The 13,947-nt window shown below is 41.0% G+C and overlaps 1 protein-coding gene across 7 annotated transcripts in view; it reads left to right on the top strand.

Moving 5' to 3' along the window:
- Positions 1-5,548: 5,548 nt before the first annotated feature.
- LOC112220748 (collagen alpha-1(XXIII) chain) overlaps positions 5,549-13,947 on the top strand; it is a 220,710-nt gene continuing 212,311 nt past the window's right edge. For 4 of the 7 annotated variants that reach the window (XM_042302904.1, XM_042302900.1, XM_042302902.1 and 1 more), the window contains exons 1-2: positions 5,550-6,257; positions 7,381-7,450. In XM_042302904.1, coding sequence (XP_042158838.1) covers positions 5,961-6,257; positions 7,381-7,450 — 367 coding nt within the window. In that variant the 5' untranslated portion in view covers positions 5,550-5,960. Of the gene's footprint in view, positions 6,258-7,380; positions 7,451-13,947 lie in introns of all 7 variants that reach the window. The other 3 variants (XM_042302906.1, XM_042302903.1, XM_042302905.1) reach the window with 2 other exon arrangements.

Here is a 13,947-nt window from a genome sequence, read left to right as displayed (position 1 = left end):
TCTTGTTTTCCACTGACACCAATCATTGTGTCTTGACCTCCATGGCCTTCACTGAATTTGTATTTCGGATATTACTAATAAAATGTGCATATAATCCCATAAATGTTTCCAAATAAATGTGGGATTATTGATTAAAAACACAATATTTAGTTGCATAACTTAGTCTACCCTCAACCCAGTTACGCCAACCAATCCCCCCATAAAAATTGTGAATTTATCCTTTATCTTTATGCATGTCATCAACTGGAAGTGACATCAGTGGGCATTTTGAGACAAAACCAGGTTGTGAGACTGACATGGTTGAGTTTGTCACTTTGTGAAGTTATCTAATTATTCAAGTTCATTATTATTGTTTATCTTCATTCTCATAACCACATGCATATATTGACTGCAATGTTGTCCATGTTAAGAATATATACAGTAGTCGTCATGAATAGGTTTATTAGCAGGATTAGGCGGCCGTCGATGAAGGCAGATTGACGAGGGCAGTACTTTCTGAGCTAAACTGTTTCTCCGATCAAATAGCCTAGCTTAAATGGCGCTCAATCAAATAAAATAAAAATGTTATGTTAACAAGCAACATATCCTAAAAACAGGACAGCTCAAAGTAAAATGGACAATCACACTGTCCAGGAGTTGAACCCTATTGTCATGATCAGTGGTTTCAAGTTTGTATCTGTACATTTTTGACAAGCTGATCAGAGCGAAAAAGAAAATATTTGCAGGCCAACATAGTAGGCTACACCACATTAAGCGTGAGCCAATGTCTTTTTTTTGTTGTCCTGTCCAGAACGGACGTCTACTTTTGGTGTTTTACAAACGGTAGGCTTATCATATAGTTATCATAAAGTAAAATTTCAGGCTACACCACAGTAAGCACGGACCGACGCCTTTTGGATCTTTTTTTGGTGCAGTCTATGTTTCTTTTAGATTTTGTCCAGTCTGGAACAGCCTGGATTTGGCCCAAGCATAGATGTCTATAAATTACCTTCTTTTCAACTTTAATTCAGAACTAAAAATGAGCCTGATTTCAACATCCAGAAAACACATATTTTCAAAGTCCGAAAAAGAGGCCTTTTCAACGTCCATATGTATTTTAAAGATATGGAAAATACCTTTCCATCTTTCATTCAGAACCTAAATTGAACCTAACTTCAACGTCTGGAATGTAATGTTGCTCACTGGGACTATTCTATTCTTGCAGGGTCGGCAGAAAGGCAAAGACCGGCCCTGATTATTAGAGTGACGTCACTGGGAAAAGCATTCTGAACTTGTCAATATACATTTCTGCTTAGATCATCACATCTAGTAAATTGCCCTGAAAATCTGCATATACAGTGCCTTCGGAAATTATTCAGACCCTTGACTTTTTCCCCATTTTGTTAAATTAGAGCTTTTTTTCTAAAATGGATTAAACCCCCCAAAATATCCTCATCAATCTACACACAATACCCTGTAATACAAAGCAAAAACAGGTTTTTAGAAATTTTTTCAAAAACAGAAATACCTTAATTTCTATAAGTATTCACAACCTTTGCTATGAGACTTGAAATTGAGCTCAGGTGCTTCATTTTTCCATTAATCATCCTTGAGACCTTTCCACAACTTCATTGGAGTCGACCTGTGGTAAATTAAATGGATTGGACATGGTTTGGAAAGGCACACACCTGTCTATATCAGGTCCCACAGTTGACAATGCATCTCAGAGCAAAAACCAAGCCATGAGGTCGAAGGAATTGTCTGTAAAGCTCAGAGACAGGATTGTGTCTAGGGTTACCAAAACATTTCTGCAGCATTAAAGGTCCCCAAGAACACAGTGGCCTCCATCATTCTTAAATGGAAGAAGTTTGGAACCACCGTGACTCTTTCTAGAGCTGTCCACCTAGCCAAACTGAGCAGTCGGGGGGGGAGAAGGGCCTTGGTCAGGGAGGTAACCAAGAACTCAATGGTCACTCTGACAGAGCTCCAGAGTTCCTCTGTGGAGATGGGAGAACCTTCCAGAAGGACAACCATCTTTGCAGCACTTCACCAATCAGGCCTTTACGTTAGAGTGGCCAGACGGAAGCCACTCCTCAGTAAAAGGTACATGACAGCCCACTTGGAGGCACCTAAAGACTCCCAGACCATGAGAAACGAGATTCTCTGGTCTGATGAAACCAAGATGGAACTCTTTGGCCTGGATGCCAAGTATCACATCTGGAGGAAACCTGGCACCATCCTTGCGGTGAAGCATGGTGGTGGAGGCGTCATGCTGTGGGGATGTTTTTCAGCGGCAGGGACTAGAAGACTAGTCAGGATCGAAGTAAAGATGAACAGAGCAAAGAACAGAGATCATTGATGAAAACCTGCTCCAGAGCGTTTAGGACCTCAGACTGGGGCGACCCAGGAATACCCAAGAATACTCAAGGCTGAAATCTCTGCCAAAGGTGCTTCAACAAAATACTGAGTAAAGGGTCTGAATACTAATGTAAATGTGATATTTCCGTTTTTCTTTTTTAATAAATTTGCAAAAATGTCTAAACCTGTTTCTGCTCTGTCATTATGGGGTATTGTGTGTAGATTGACGAGGGAAACAACCAGCCAGCAATCGTCAGGCCAGGTAGTCCTGAGGCATGGTCCTAGGACTTAGGTCCACCGGGAAGGGAGAAAGAGCAAGAGACACCAGATAAGACAGACTGACCATAGCCCGTCTGCACATAGACTATTGCAGCAGAGATATTGGAGACTGAGACGGAATGAGCAACACCGGTTTAGCATTTCTTTCCAGAAGCCATGAGAACATTGTCTGGCCGCGGAGACTGTGCTTAACACTACTACCTGTATTTACTGGTGGCACAGTATAATACTTTCCTACACTTCAATTGTCCTTGCCTAAACGATTGCGCCTGGGCTTACATCTTGGCTATCCTCACCATAATGTGATAGTTATGTACATTATGTGTACAGCGCCTGCAATGAGAAGGCATAATGTTAGTTAGCTTTTTTGGCCGGAGGAAGTCCTGCAGATCCAGGCCCACATAAAAGGTCCGGTGTAAAACAGGACAAAACTAAGACTTTGGTCAACTTGTTAAATACAGAGTTTGATTAAACGGTTATTGAAAGCGAAAAAGTCTGACACGTAGCCAAGTAGCAACAAATAGCACAGCAGCCGTCTCCCCGGAGTGTCATCATGTCCACACACACACACACACACACACAATATACCCCCAAAGCCTCAGCCTTCCAATACGATGTGTACCCAGTGGGAAACCAGCCTGTGGTGTTTTAACAGGAAGGCCCAGGTCTTTTCAATGTTATTCATGTCTGTTATTTTTATTTTTTATTATTTTATGATTATTTTATTATTTTTTGGTTAATAAAATTCAGTTTGATTCAAATTGACATCTATTGTCCTCACTACATGGTTATAGCTATGAAATACAATGTTTATAGAAAATCTTGAAGTGAATTTTGAGAGTAAACAAAAACCAATTTAAATGGAAGACGTTACCATTAAAATCAAATCAATTTTTATTGGTCACATCACATACACTTGATTAGCAGATGTTATTGCGAGTGTAGTGAAATGCTTGTGCTTCTAGCTGCGACAGTGCAGTAATATCTAACAAGTAATACCTAACATATTACACAACATATACTCAATACACACAAATCTAAGTAGAAATGAATTAAGACTATATACATATGGACGAGCGATGTCAGAGCGGAACGGACTAAGATACAGTAGAATAGTATAGAATACAGTATATACATATGAGATGAATAACGCAAGATATGTAAACATTATTCAAGTGACTAGTGTTCCATTCCTTAAAGTGGCCAGTGATTTCTAGTCTATGCCTATAGGCAGCAGCCTCTAATGTGCTAGTGATGGCTGTTTAACAGTCTGATGGCCTTGAGATAGAAGCTGTTTTTCAGTCTCTCGGGTCCCAGCTTTGATGCACCTGTACTAACCTCGCCTTCTGGTTGATAACGGTGTGAATAGGCAGTAGCTCGGGTGATTGGTGTCCTTGATGATCTTTTGGCCTTCTTGTGACATTGGGTGCTGTAGGTGTCCTGGAGGGTGGTAAGTTTTCCCCCGGTGGTGCGTTGGCCAGACCGCATCTTCTACCCTGTTACCCTAGTCTCAATCCTGTTTCAAGACCCTGTTACCCTAGTCTCAATCCTGTTTCAAGACCCTGTTTCACTTTTGTTATACAAAGGTTACGAAATATGAATTTTATGTTTGTTCAGCTCAGTCTGAAATGTTTAAACCAATCATGAACATTTTTGTTCAAATTCTGAAGTGAAACCATACTTTTGATTTTAAAAATGATAAGGCCGCTGACACGGTGTCCATTTCAGGATTTAGTATAGCAAAAGTGTGAGATTTTATATACATGTTAAATTTGCAATTATTTAATTAGTTTGAGGGACTTATGATTCATAGGGAAATGTTGATTTTATTACAAGTGTCTTTATAATCTTTTTCAGACAACTTCCATAGAGTCCATAAGAGGGTTGAAGACATGTGGTGTCAGTATCAGAAGAAAATGGCCGACAATAATAGCCTTTGATGCCTGAGATGGGAAAATATGTTTTCTTGGAGATTAAATATGCACTTCATGTCGTGAGGTGTTCAGAAAATATTATTTATTTGGGGTAAAAAGTTGTTAAAAAATCTAAGTCCAAATCATAATGGTTTGGTGGAGTGACACTTAAGCTATGATGAGCAGTAGGTGGCAGGAGAGAGCTTTTCCACAACCTGTGCTTGCGGCGCAATAATCGACAGCTCACTGCCCAGGCCTATCACACTTTAACTGAAGACTTGGTGAGTGTCATACATTTTCCAATGATATATATCTATTAGATTATATATTTCCGTTAATATATAGGCAACCGTTTTAATATGTTAGAATAACGCAATTGGATGAATCCGCGGTCAGGTAAGGCAGACAAGTTCAGGAACCAGGTTGAGGAACTGCAGTGAGCTAAATACTGTGCAAACACGAAAACAATTGTATTTTAAATTATTTCAAATATAGGTCAATTTAGGTTCTCGATCGAGAGAGTCTGTCCGGCATGACACTCAACAGCCATGATACTCGACTAGCCTACCCATGGCACTCAACAGCATCATCTTGATACTTCATGTTTACGAATTTGAAGAATAATTAAATAGCCTCGACTACAGTAATATAATGTGGACAAAGTAGATGAGATCTTTTTCTGAGAGTCAACAACCGAGGTGTAGGCTACTTGACTGGCATATCTATTATTAAACTGATTTGATTTCAACACCAAGGACAGAAAACATGACTCTCTGGGGCCAAATTACGGCTATGGGGCCAAATATCATTTAGAGGTTGAAATCCAAGTCTCAAACCCCTGTAGAAAATACGGACACCTCAAACTATAATTCAAAGTTGACTGCCCGAGATTGAATCCAATCAAAGTAACTCAAAACATATCTAGGCTATAGTCTATACACATTCACAGCCTTATAACTTCACGCTTTCACGGAAGTTGTCGATCTACAGCCAACATTTCTCTCCCTCTGTCGACTGTATCTCCCTCCCCCACATGGTCAACCGGGCGGGCGCATCTCAATTTGCCGAACATGCAACTTTTTTTTATTTTTTAAAAGAAATTTGACTGTTGACTGATTCCCCATCCCATCCACATACTCTCTAGCGCAGGAACAAAACGATCTGGGATAGAGGACTCAATTTATCTGGTGCGCATCCAGATTGCACCCATCTGTGTCTGCCATATGCAAACCGTGCGCAACGCGCTCAGCATTTCAGCCTCTTGTTCCAAGGCTAATTTAAGAAACCGTGTTGGGGTGAGTTGAATGTGTAGCAGCAGCACACTACAAAGTCTGACATAGTTTAGTTACTAAATGCGCATATTTCATCATTATACATTTTTTTATTCATAAATTCATCAAGACCATTTGTTTCTAACCGGGATTTAAAGTTATGGATTCAACGGAGGATAACGGGGAGAGCAAGGCAGCACTCCGTCCATGCGCGCCCAGGTCTCTTCTCCTGCGCTGTCTGGTCTGTTTCCCTACGGTGGTGTGTTTCATGTTGTCCCTGAGCTCCATAGCCATCTGCCTGCTCATGAGCTTCAAGACTTACCAACTGGAGAACCGACTGGATGCGCTGGAGTTGGAGAAAAACACAGTGTTTAACCCTCCGGAGAGCGCCTTCACGCGCGAGGATGGGACTGTACTACCGGCACTAAGGAGTTCTATCGAGACGCTCCTGCAAGAGGTAGCTAGCTACACGACGTTTTTTTTTTGGGGGGGGGGGACATTTAAAATGTAACACTATGTAAATATATCACAGTGTATTTCTCTTTATTTTTTATTCATGCAGCTTCCTGTTTGGGTCTCCATAATATGTAGCCAGAATAGACTAAATGCCGTGCGTAATGTTGCGCGTAATGACATAATGACTCATGTCTGAAGATGTTGATTCCTCAAGCGACTGACTCTAATGGTCAAGGCACCGCTGTGCGATTCCTTCTGTCTCTAGATATTATCAGGTATCGCCTGATGAAAGACAAAGTGATGTAAAGCTTGGTGATACACAAGCTGGCTTTTATACTCTCTGTCTGTGCTGTGACAGTATTTCGCCATATCTCTTTGGAAAAATATGTTGTAGGCTATCTCCCAAAAAGTCCCCTCTTGATAGAAAGGATGATGGCCAGGTCATTGAAAACCTGGTTACGTTTTCGTACATTATTTACCTGAACTGGTAAAATTATAATTACATCACTTTATCATTTTTACAGTATTATATTCACGTTACCAAGGTGCTACATAATAATTGATGTATTGCTTATAGTGGTTCATGTCCATTTCTAACAATAGGTTAAGTTATTTAAGTTAATCTTACTGCTTATACTGCTTGTTATAAACCCACAAAATTCACCAGTGTGTCTCATTGCATAGTGGTTGCTTTATATAGCCCTCTTAAAACTACCGACGGGAGACGGACTTGAGTCAAACCAACTGGAATGTGCAGTAATCTTCAACATAATGTTTGTACCAAAACATTTCTCCTGGCCTTCACTTTCCCCTCTAACTCAGATAAATGAATGTTTCCAGATCAAGTCTGGATTTACTAAACCTTTTATGGTGAATTTATGGTTATTGCTACTGCACACGCAGTCTGCATTGTTTCAGAGCCTTTACCTCTCTCTCTCTCTCTCGTGCTCTCTCTCTCTCGTGTGCTCTCTCTCTCTCTCTCTCTCTCTCTCTCTCTCTCTCTCTCTCTCTCTCTCTCTCGTGCTCTCTCTCTCTCTCTCTCTCTCTCTCTCTCTCGTGCGCGCTCTCTCTCTCTCTCTCTCTCTCTCTCTCTCTCTCTCTCTCTCTCTCCCTTCTATCCCCAGAGACTGAGTGAAGTGATGCCCAAACTGCGCATGGCAAGGGACGTCCCCCAAGAGTGTTCCTGCCCACCAGGTACGTCTCTCTCTTCTCTCCTATTGGTTCATGGCTATATCATGGTTATAAAAGCCTCTACGCACGCAACACATGAACATTACATGTATGCAAACACACACACACACGCACGCACGCACACGCACACGCTGGACTGTTTTACACTAGTGTCAGTTGTTGCTGGGTTGGCTGTGTATCGAAGGGATCCAGAAGAGTGCGTTGAGCTTTACGCTCTCTACCACCAGTTGATATTGATAGTTGTTTACAGCATCCCAAGTTTTCCTCAAGTGTGTATTCAGTGGATGGATGCCTTTTGTAAAGGATTAGTGTCCCTAAGCCTGTAGACCCAGACTGGGAGAGGCTCAGAGGGAGAGTGTGATAAATACCCCTCAGATTGGTCTATGTCTATGGGATGGCCAGGACAGGGTGAGCTCTGTTGCTTAGTGCCAGTGGAACCTGCTAACATTAATAGACGTTCCGGCGATGCGCCAAGTTTGGCCACGTGTGGCGTGTGGTGTGCATTACACGGCCTGTGATAGTCCGGAGGGTGAAAAACAGTGCAATACACACAAACACGTAGGCACACACCCAGACCGACTCATGTACACAACCAGTCGTCTGCTATTCATGCGTTTCTGTAATCGTAACTATATGAGGAATGCTGGCCCTTCCCTGTTTTTGGGGAAATTCATCTTTCAGCATTTGCCATGCATGCTTCCTCTACTCAAAGACTTTGCTACCCAGATTGATAAAATGTGAACCTTAAAGTTGTTATTGTTACTTATCTAATCGAGAGTTTTTCTTCATATTAACTTGTGAAGTACAGAGCTGGCTCCTAATTCACCATGACAAAGAAATCCCCTAGCTTTAGAGGAAGAGTGAGATAGGAGGTGTGTGTGTGTGTGTGTGTGTGTGTGTGTGTGTGTGTGTGTGTGTGTGTGTGTGTGTGTGTGTGTGTGTGTGTGTGTGTGTGTGTGTGTGTGTGTGTGTGTGTGTGCAGGCGTGCGTGTGTCTTTTCTCTAACTGTCTTCATGAGTTGCATTGCTCTTGTCTCCTCTGTGGTCAGCCATGTCTCTATTGTCCCTGTGTGAATCACTGGCTTCCAGAGCAGGTGGAAAAGTTTGCATGCCTGAATTTCTGGAGCACATTCAAAACATTCCAGGTCCACTTGTGGCTCTGCACCATACTTCTTCCCTGACTGGTCAGCTGGTTAGTCAATTGGACCATTGTTGTTCCTCTCTGATGTTTGTGGTGTGTGTGTGTGTGTGAGAGAGAGAGAAAGAGAGAGAGAGAGAGTATTTGTTGGGGGCCTGTTCATAGTGTGTGTGTGTGTGTGTGTGTGTGTGTGTGTGTGTGTGTGTGTGTGTGTGTGTGTGTGTGTGTGTGTGTGTGTGTGTGTGTGTGTGTGTGTGTGTGTTTTTGTGAGAGAGAGAGAGAGAGAGAGAGAGAGAGAGTGAGAGTATTTGTTGGGAGCCTGTTCATTGTGTGTGTGTGTGTGTGTGTGTGTGTGTGTGTGTGTGTGTGTGTGTGTGTGTGTGTGTGTGTGTGTGTGTGTGTGTGTGTGTGTGTGTGTGTGTGTGTGTGTGTGTGTGTGCGTGTGTGTGTATGCGTGAGAGTGTTTGTTGGAAGCCTGTTCTTCAGTATGTACTCAATTAGCTGAAGGAAAGCAGAATGTGGTAAAGGACATGTGTTTGTAGTATTTTACTTCCTATATGCAGTGCATCATCTCAATGGGTTCAATGATCGTACCACCTGGAGAATAAGTGTAGAGAGTAACCTGGTCTTGTAAAAGTAATGTGCTCTGAAATAGCTCATTCCCTCCCCTAGTGATTACTCATGTTTTTCATTTAATTATGTCAATATCATATTATATCAGATGTTTCGTTTTATTGCACAGTTCATTATACAAAATGACTGTGTAATCAACATGGTTTCACTGTGGTTAGTCGGGTTTCGGAATGAAATGTAACCACAGCTATTCTCTGAAATCTATTCAAAGATCTTTATTTTTTTCTCTATTTAACCCCAAAGCATGGTGTTTGTAAATGCTTAGCATTATCAAAATGCAAGAGAATTAAATGCAGACAAACAGCCCATAGACACGTTTGAACCATCTCTTAACAATTAGACTGTCTTTGTCCCGGGCTGTTAAGTTAATTGTTCAGCTGATGTGTTTATTTCAGATGGATGTTTGTCAGCTAATTAGCATGGGGTTTGTTGAGTTCAGCCAATTAGCATAGGGTTTGTTGAGTTTGGTGTCCTCTGCTTTCCCAGTCTGTTCCCACATACATGGAGACAACACATGTATATTGTTTGTGCTTTTATGTGTACAGTATGTATGCATGCGTGTGTGTGTGTGCTTGTGTATGTCTGTGTGATTGTGTACAGTGTGTGTACGTGTGTGTGTGTTGCATGTGTGTGGTTTGTGTGCATGCAGGTGTGGTGTGTATGTGCATGCCTGTGTGTGTGAGTGCTTCAGTGCCTGCGTGTGTGTGTGTACATTTGAGCCCCCCTGTATGTGTGTGAGTCAGTGTGTCTGTCTGTCCCTAGTTCTTTGAGGGGCCGATAGGCAGCCCTCTCTGCACGGCGCTGTAAGCCGAGCCCCTCTCCCTTTAAGACCCACGCTCGCCACCTGAAACCTAATGCTCTCTAAGACCAGAGCACAGACTGAGCCATTTCTCTGTCTGTCTGTCTGTCTGTCTGTCTGTCTGTCTGTCTGTCTGTCTGTCTGTCTGTCTGTCTGTCTGTCTGTCTGTCTGTCTGTCTGTCTGTCTGTCTGTCTGTCTGTCTGTCTGTCTGTCTGTCTGTCTGTCTGTCTGTCTGTCTGTCTGTCTGTCTGTCTGTCTGTCTGTCTGTCTGTCTGTCTGTCTGTCTGTCTGTGTTTGTGTTTCTGTCTCTGCAGCTATGTCCTCACCATAGAGCTCCCTGCTCAGCATTGCACTCCTCCGCCCCCTATGGGCTCATGTAGGTATTACACGTTATGGTGACGGTTTAATATAGTTGCTTAAGTATCTTGATTTAAATGTGGGCTTAGGGTACTTACTGTAAATCATCCTAAATGAATGAGAGTGTGCAAAAAATATATACATGCATTGTCATGTAATGTGGGGGTCAGGAGTCAAATGTGTGTCACTGCAGTGAAAGCAGGGACTGAGTATCGTGACACTTTTATAATCACCCAAAGTGACAGCCTAGCAGCTATAAGACTTGAGCCAAGCATGTCACTCAGGTGTTTGCAATTAACACTATCCGCACACACACAACACACACACTTCTGCACTGCCTCAGCTGATGAAAGCCATGTGTAGTCTGTAACAGAATGAAGGGGAGGGGGGATACAGACATCCAGCACTCTAAAGTGCGACCAATTTGGTTTGACATTGGGAATGTTCTCAAATAGTTCAGAGAACATTTAGAAACAAAGTTCTTCTGTGGTAATAACGTTTCCTACAGGTTTTCTCATAGTTCTATTTGTCATGTTCTGAAATTGTTCCGAGAACATTAAGAACTCTTTACATAAAATCCACAAGAAAACATTATTATTCAGAGAACATTCTATGAATGATATTTAAAAACATATACATTTCGTTCTCAGCATCAACAAAACTCTCTATCCTCTATCTTGTTAATTGTGTTCTGGTGTGTTGACTGCACCCACTAATTGGCCACACCTGATCTGAATGTGCTTGATTCCTTTGAAATTGGACCCATCTGAATAGACAAAAATGAACAGCTATGTATGCATAAAAAACTAGCTCCATTCCGGTGGCGCAGTAGACTAATTCCATGGATAGAGAACAGAAGATTACAGGTTTGAATGTCAATGACCCCATGGCACAATAAAAAAAAAATGAATTTCCATGTGTGCTTGCAGTAAACCAAGTTAACCCCAAATAAGTTAGCAGTGTTATTAAAAGTCTTATTGAAACATTCAGTGAAGGTTTTAAAGGAAGTTATTTAAAAACCTACAAATAACCTGTCATTTATTTTCTCAGAGCCTTAATAAAAGCTCCCAGGAAAAATTTAAAGAAACCAGAGTAAAATGTTCTCAGAACGTCCTTGCAACCTGAAAATGATTGTTCCCAGAACATGACTTAGTTCACACAATCGATGTGAAACCAAAAACATACATTCCCACAACTTCCAAGGAACCAAATATGCTACCTGGGATTTCTTTTACACCTTGTTCAGTCATATTTCTTACCTCATTACCTAGCTAGCTAACAACTGTTAACTTTGCCAATATATGCAAACATTTGTGGGCACAGAAAGAATGGAAAAGTGATAGCTTCTTCAGGAAATCAATGATCATAGCAATGCATGACAGATCTCTTGCATGTCATCATTAAAAACTTGATCTTAAATAGACAGTGTACAATTTTCAATATAATGCATCTCACTAGGAACATAATGCTTTTACATAATGTAGAAAACTAATATTCCACAAATTAGTTTGTAATTTCAATGACAGGTATATGTATCAACATTTTAGCTTTTTATAATAAATCAATCTATTGACAGGGCTACACATTCGTTTCTAGGGCACAACATGAACAAGGAGAGATTCATCAAAGAAAATGAACTTAAAAACAAACGAGGTGTCCCCTTTTATCTTTGTATTAATTGTCAGAGTAGAGAACACACATTTTGTATGACTCAAAATGCAAATGAAATAACAACAACAAGCTAGCTAAGTTGGTTTTGCTACTTTAACCTGCCTGTCATGAACGCGTCTGGTGGGGATAAACGCGTCTGGTGGGGATGGCGCACGTGGATGCATGCGCAGGGCCGGTTTGGTCAAGGTGTGGTAGAGTGCCATGCAAAAGTATTCATCCCCCTTGGTGTTTTTCCTATTTTCTAGCATTACAACCTGTAATTTACAGACACACACAAAATACTCCAAATTGGTGAAGTGAAATTTAAAAAATTACTTATTTTAAAAAATTCAAAATAATAAAAATGGAAAAGTGGTGCATTCATATGTGTTCACTCCCTTTGCTATGAAGCCTCTAAATAAGATGTGGTGCAACCAATTACCTTCAGAAGTCACATAATTAGTTAAATAAAGTCCACCTGTGTGCAATCTAAGTGTCACATGATCTCAGTATATATACACTATATATAAATTAGGCCCTATTTTATGGATATCACATGACTGGTCACAGATACCTTAAAAAGTTAGGGGCGTGTATCATAAAATCAGTAAGTATCTGGTTTTCTGGTGTGACCACCATGTGGTCAAGTGGATGTATTATCTTGGCAAAGGATACATTTTCACTAACAGGGATGTAAACAAATTTGAAAACATTTTAGAGAAAAAATATTTTTGTGTATGGAAAAATTTTCTATGATCCTGAATTTCAGCTCATGAAACATTGGACCAACACTTTACATGTTGCGTTTATATTTTTGTTCAGTATATATTTTAGATGTCAGCATCATTTTATTTTAATTCATTTTGGAGTAGAATGTATTTTTTTATCACCAGAACTGAGCTTCTCACACCCTCCGCAACCTGTAGTATCAATCAATCAATCAATCAAATGTATTTATATAGCTCTTCTTACATCAGCTGATGTTACAAAGTGCTGTACAGAAACCCAGCCTAAAACCCCAAACAGCAAGCAATGCAGGTGTAGAAGCATGGTGGCTAGGAAAAACTCCTTAGAAAGGCCAGAACCTAGGTAGAAACCTAGAGAGGAACCAGGCTATGAGGAGTGGCCAGTCCTCTTCTGGCTGTGCCGGGTGGAGATTATAACAGAACATGGCCAAGATGTTCAAATGTTCATAGATGACCAGCAAGGTCAAATAATAATAATCACAGTGGTTGTTGAGGGTGCAACAGGTCAGCACCTCAGGAGTAAATGTCAGTTGGCTTTTCATAGCCGATCATTTAGAGGATCTCTACCGCTCCTGCTGTCTCTAGAGAGTTTGCTGTAGTATGCTGTGATATGTGCTTTTGTCACAACCACTGGATATGAGGCACAGTCTACCGCACTGGGCACCAACCCAGATACACATACACTACATGCCAACCGCATCCATTGTTATCGGAGGCTAGGTCACTTAAGACCCCAACCTCCCTCGGGAAGCGAAGGGGCGGGCCAGGCTGCATAGACCCACACTGGGGCTAACACCCTTCCTAGAGCTGCGTTTGATTTTAAAGCCATAATTAAACAGACAGGAAGCAACCACTGTACAGGCTCATATACAACACCACCGACACAGGGGCAATGCATGAGCCCTATAACCATTACTAATGACTAATAAATAATCAAAACTAAGTCCAGGAAATGTGTTTTCTTAAAAAGTATTTTTGAAATTAGCATAATTATATATATATATATATATGTATATATATATATATATATATAAAATAGGTGATTTAACTGTTATTGTAAACTAGATTCCAGGGGCACCACTTTCCCTGGGGACGAGGGACATGTCCCCCCCACATTCTGAAATTGCATTTTTGTCCCTCCCCAGTTTTATCTTTGTGATAAAATGCGATAAAATGT

Source organism: Oncorhynchus tshawytscha, linkage group LG21, assembly GCF_018296145.1.
Source record: "Oncorhynchus tshawytscha isolate Ot180627B linkage group LG21, Otsh_v2.0, whole genome shotgun sequence".
NCBI classification, from domain to species: Eukaryota; Metazoa; Chordata; class Actinopteri; order Salmoniformes; family Salmonidae; genus Oncorhynchus; species Oncorhynchus tshawytscha.
The sequence above is the reverse complement of the archived record's forward strand: the minus strand, read 5'-3'. Positions and strand labels throughout refer to the sequence as shown.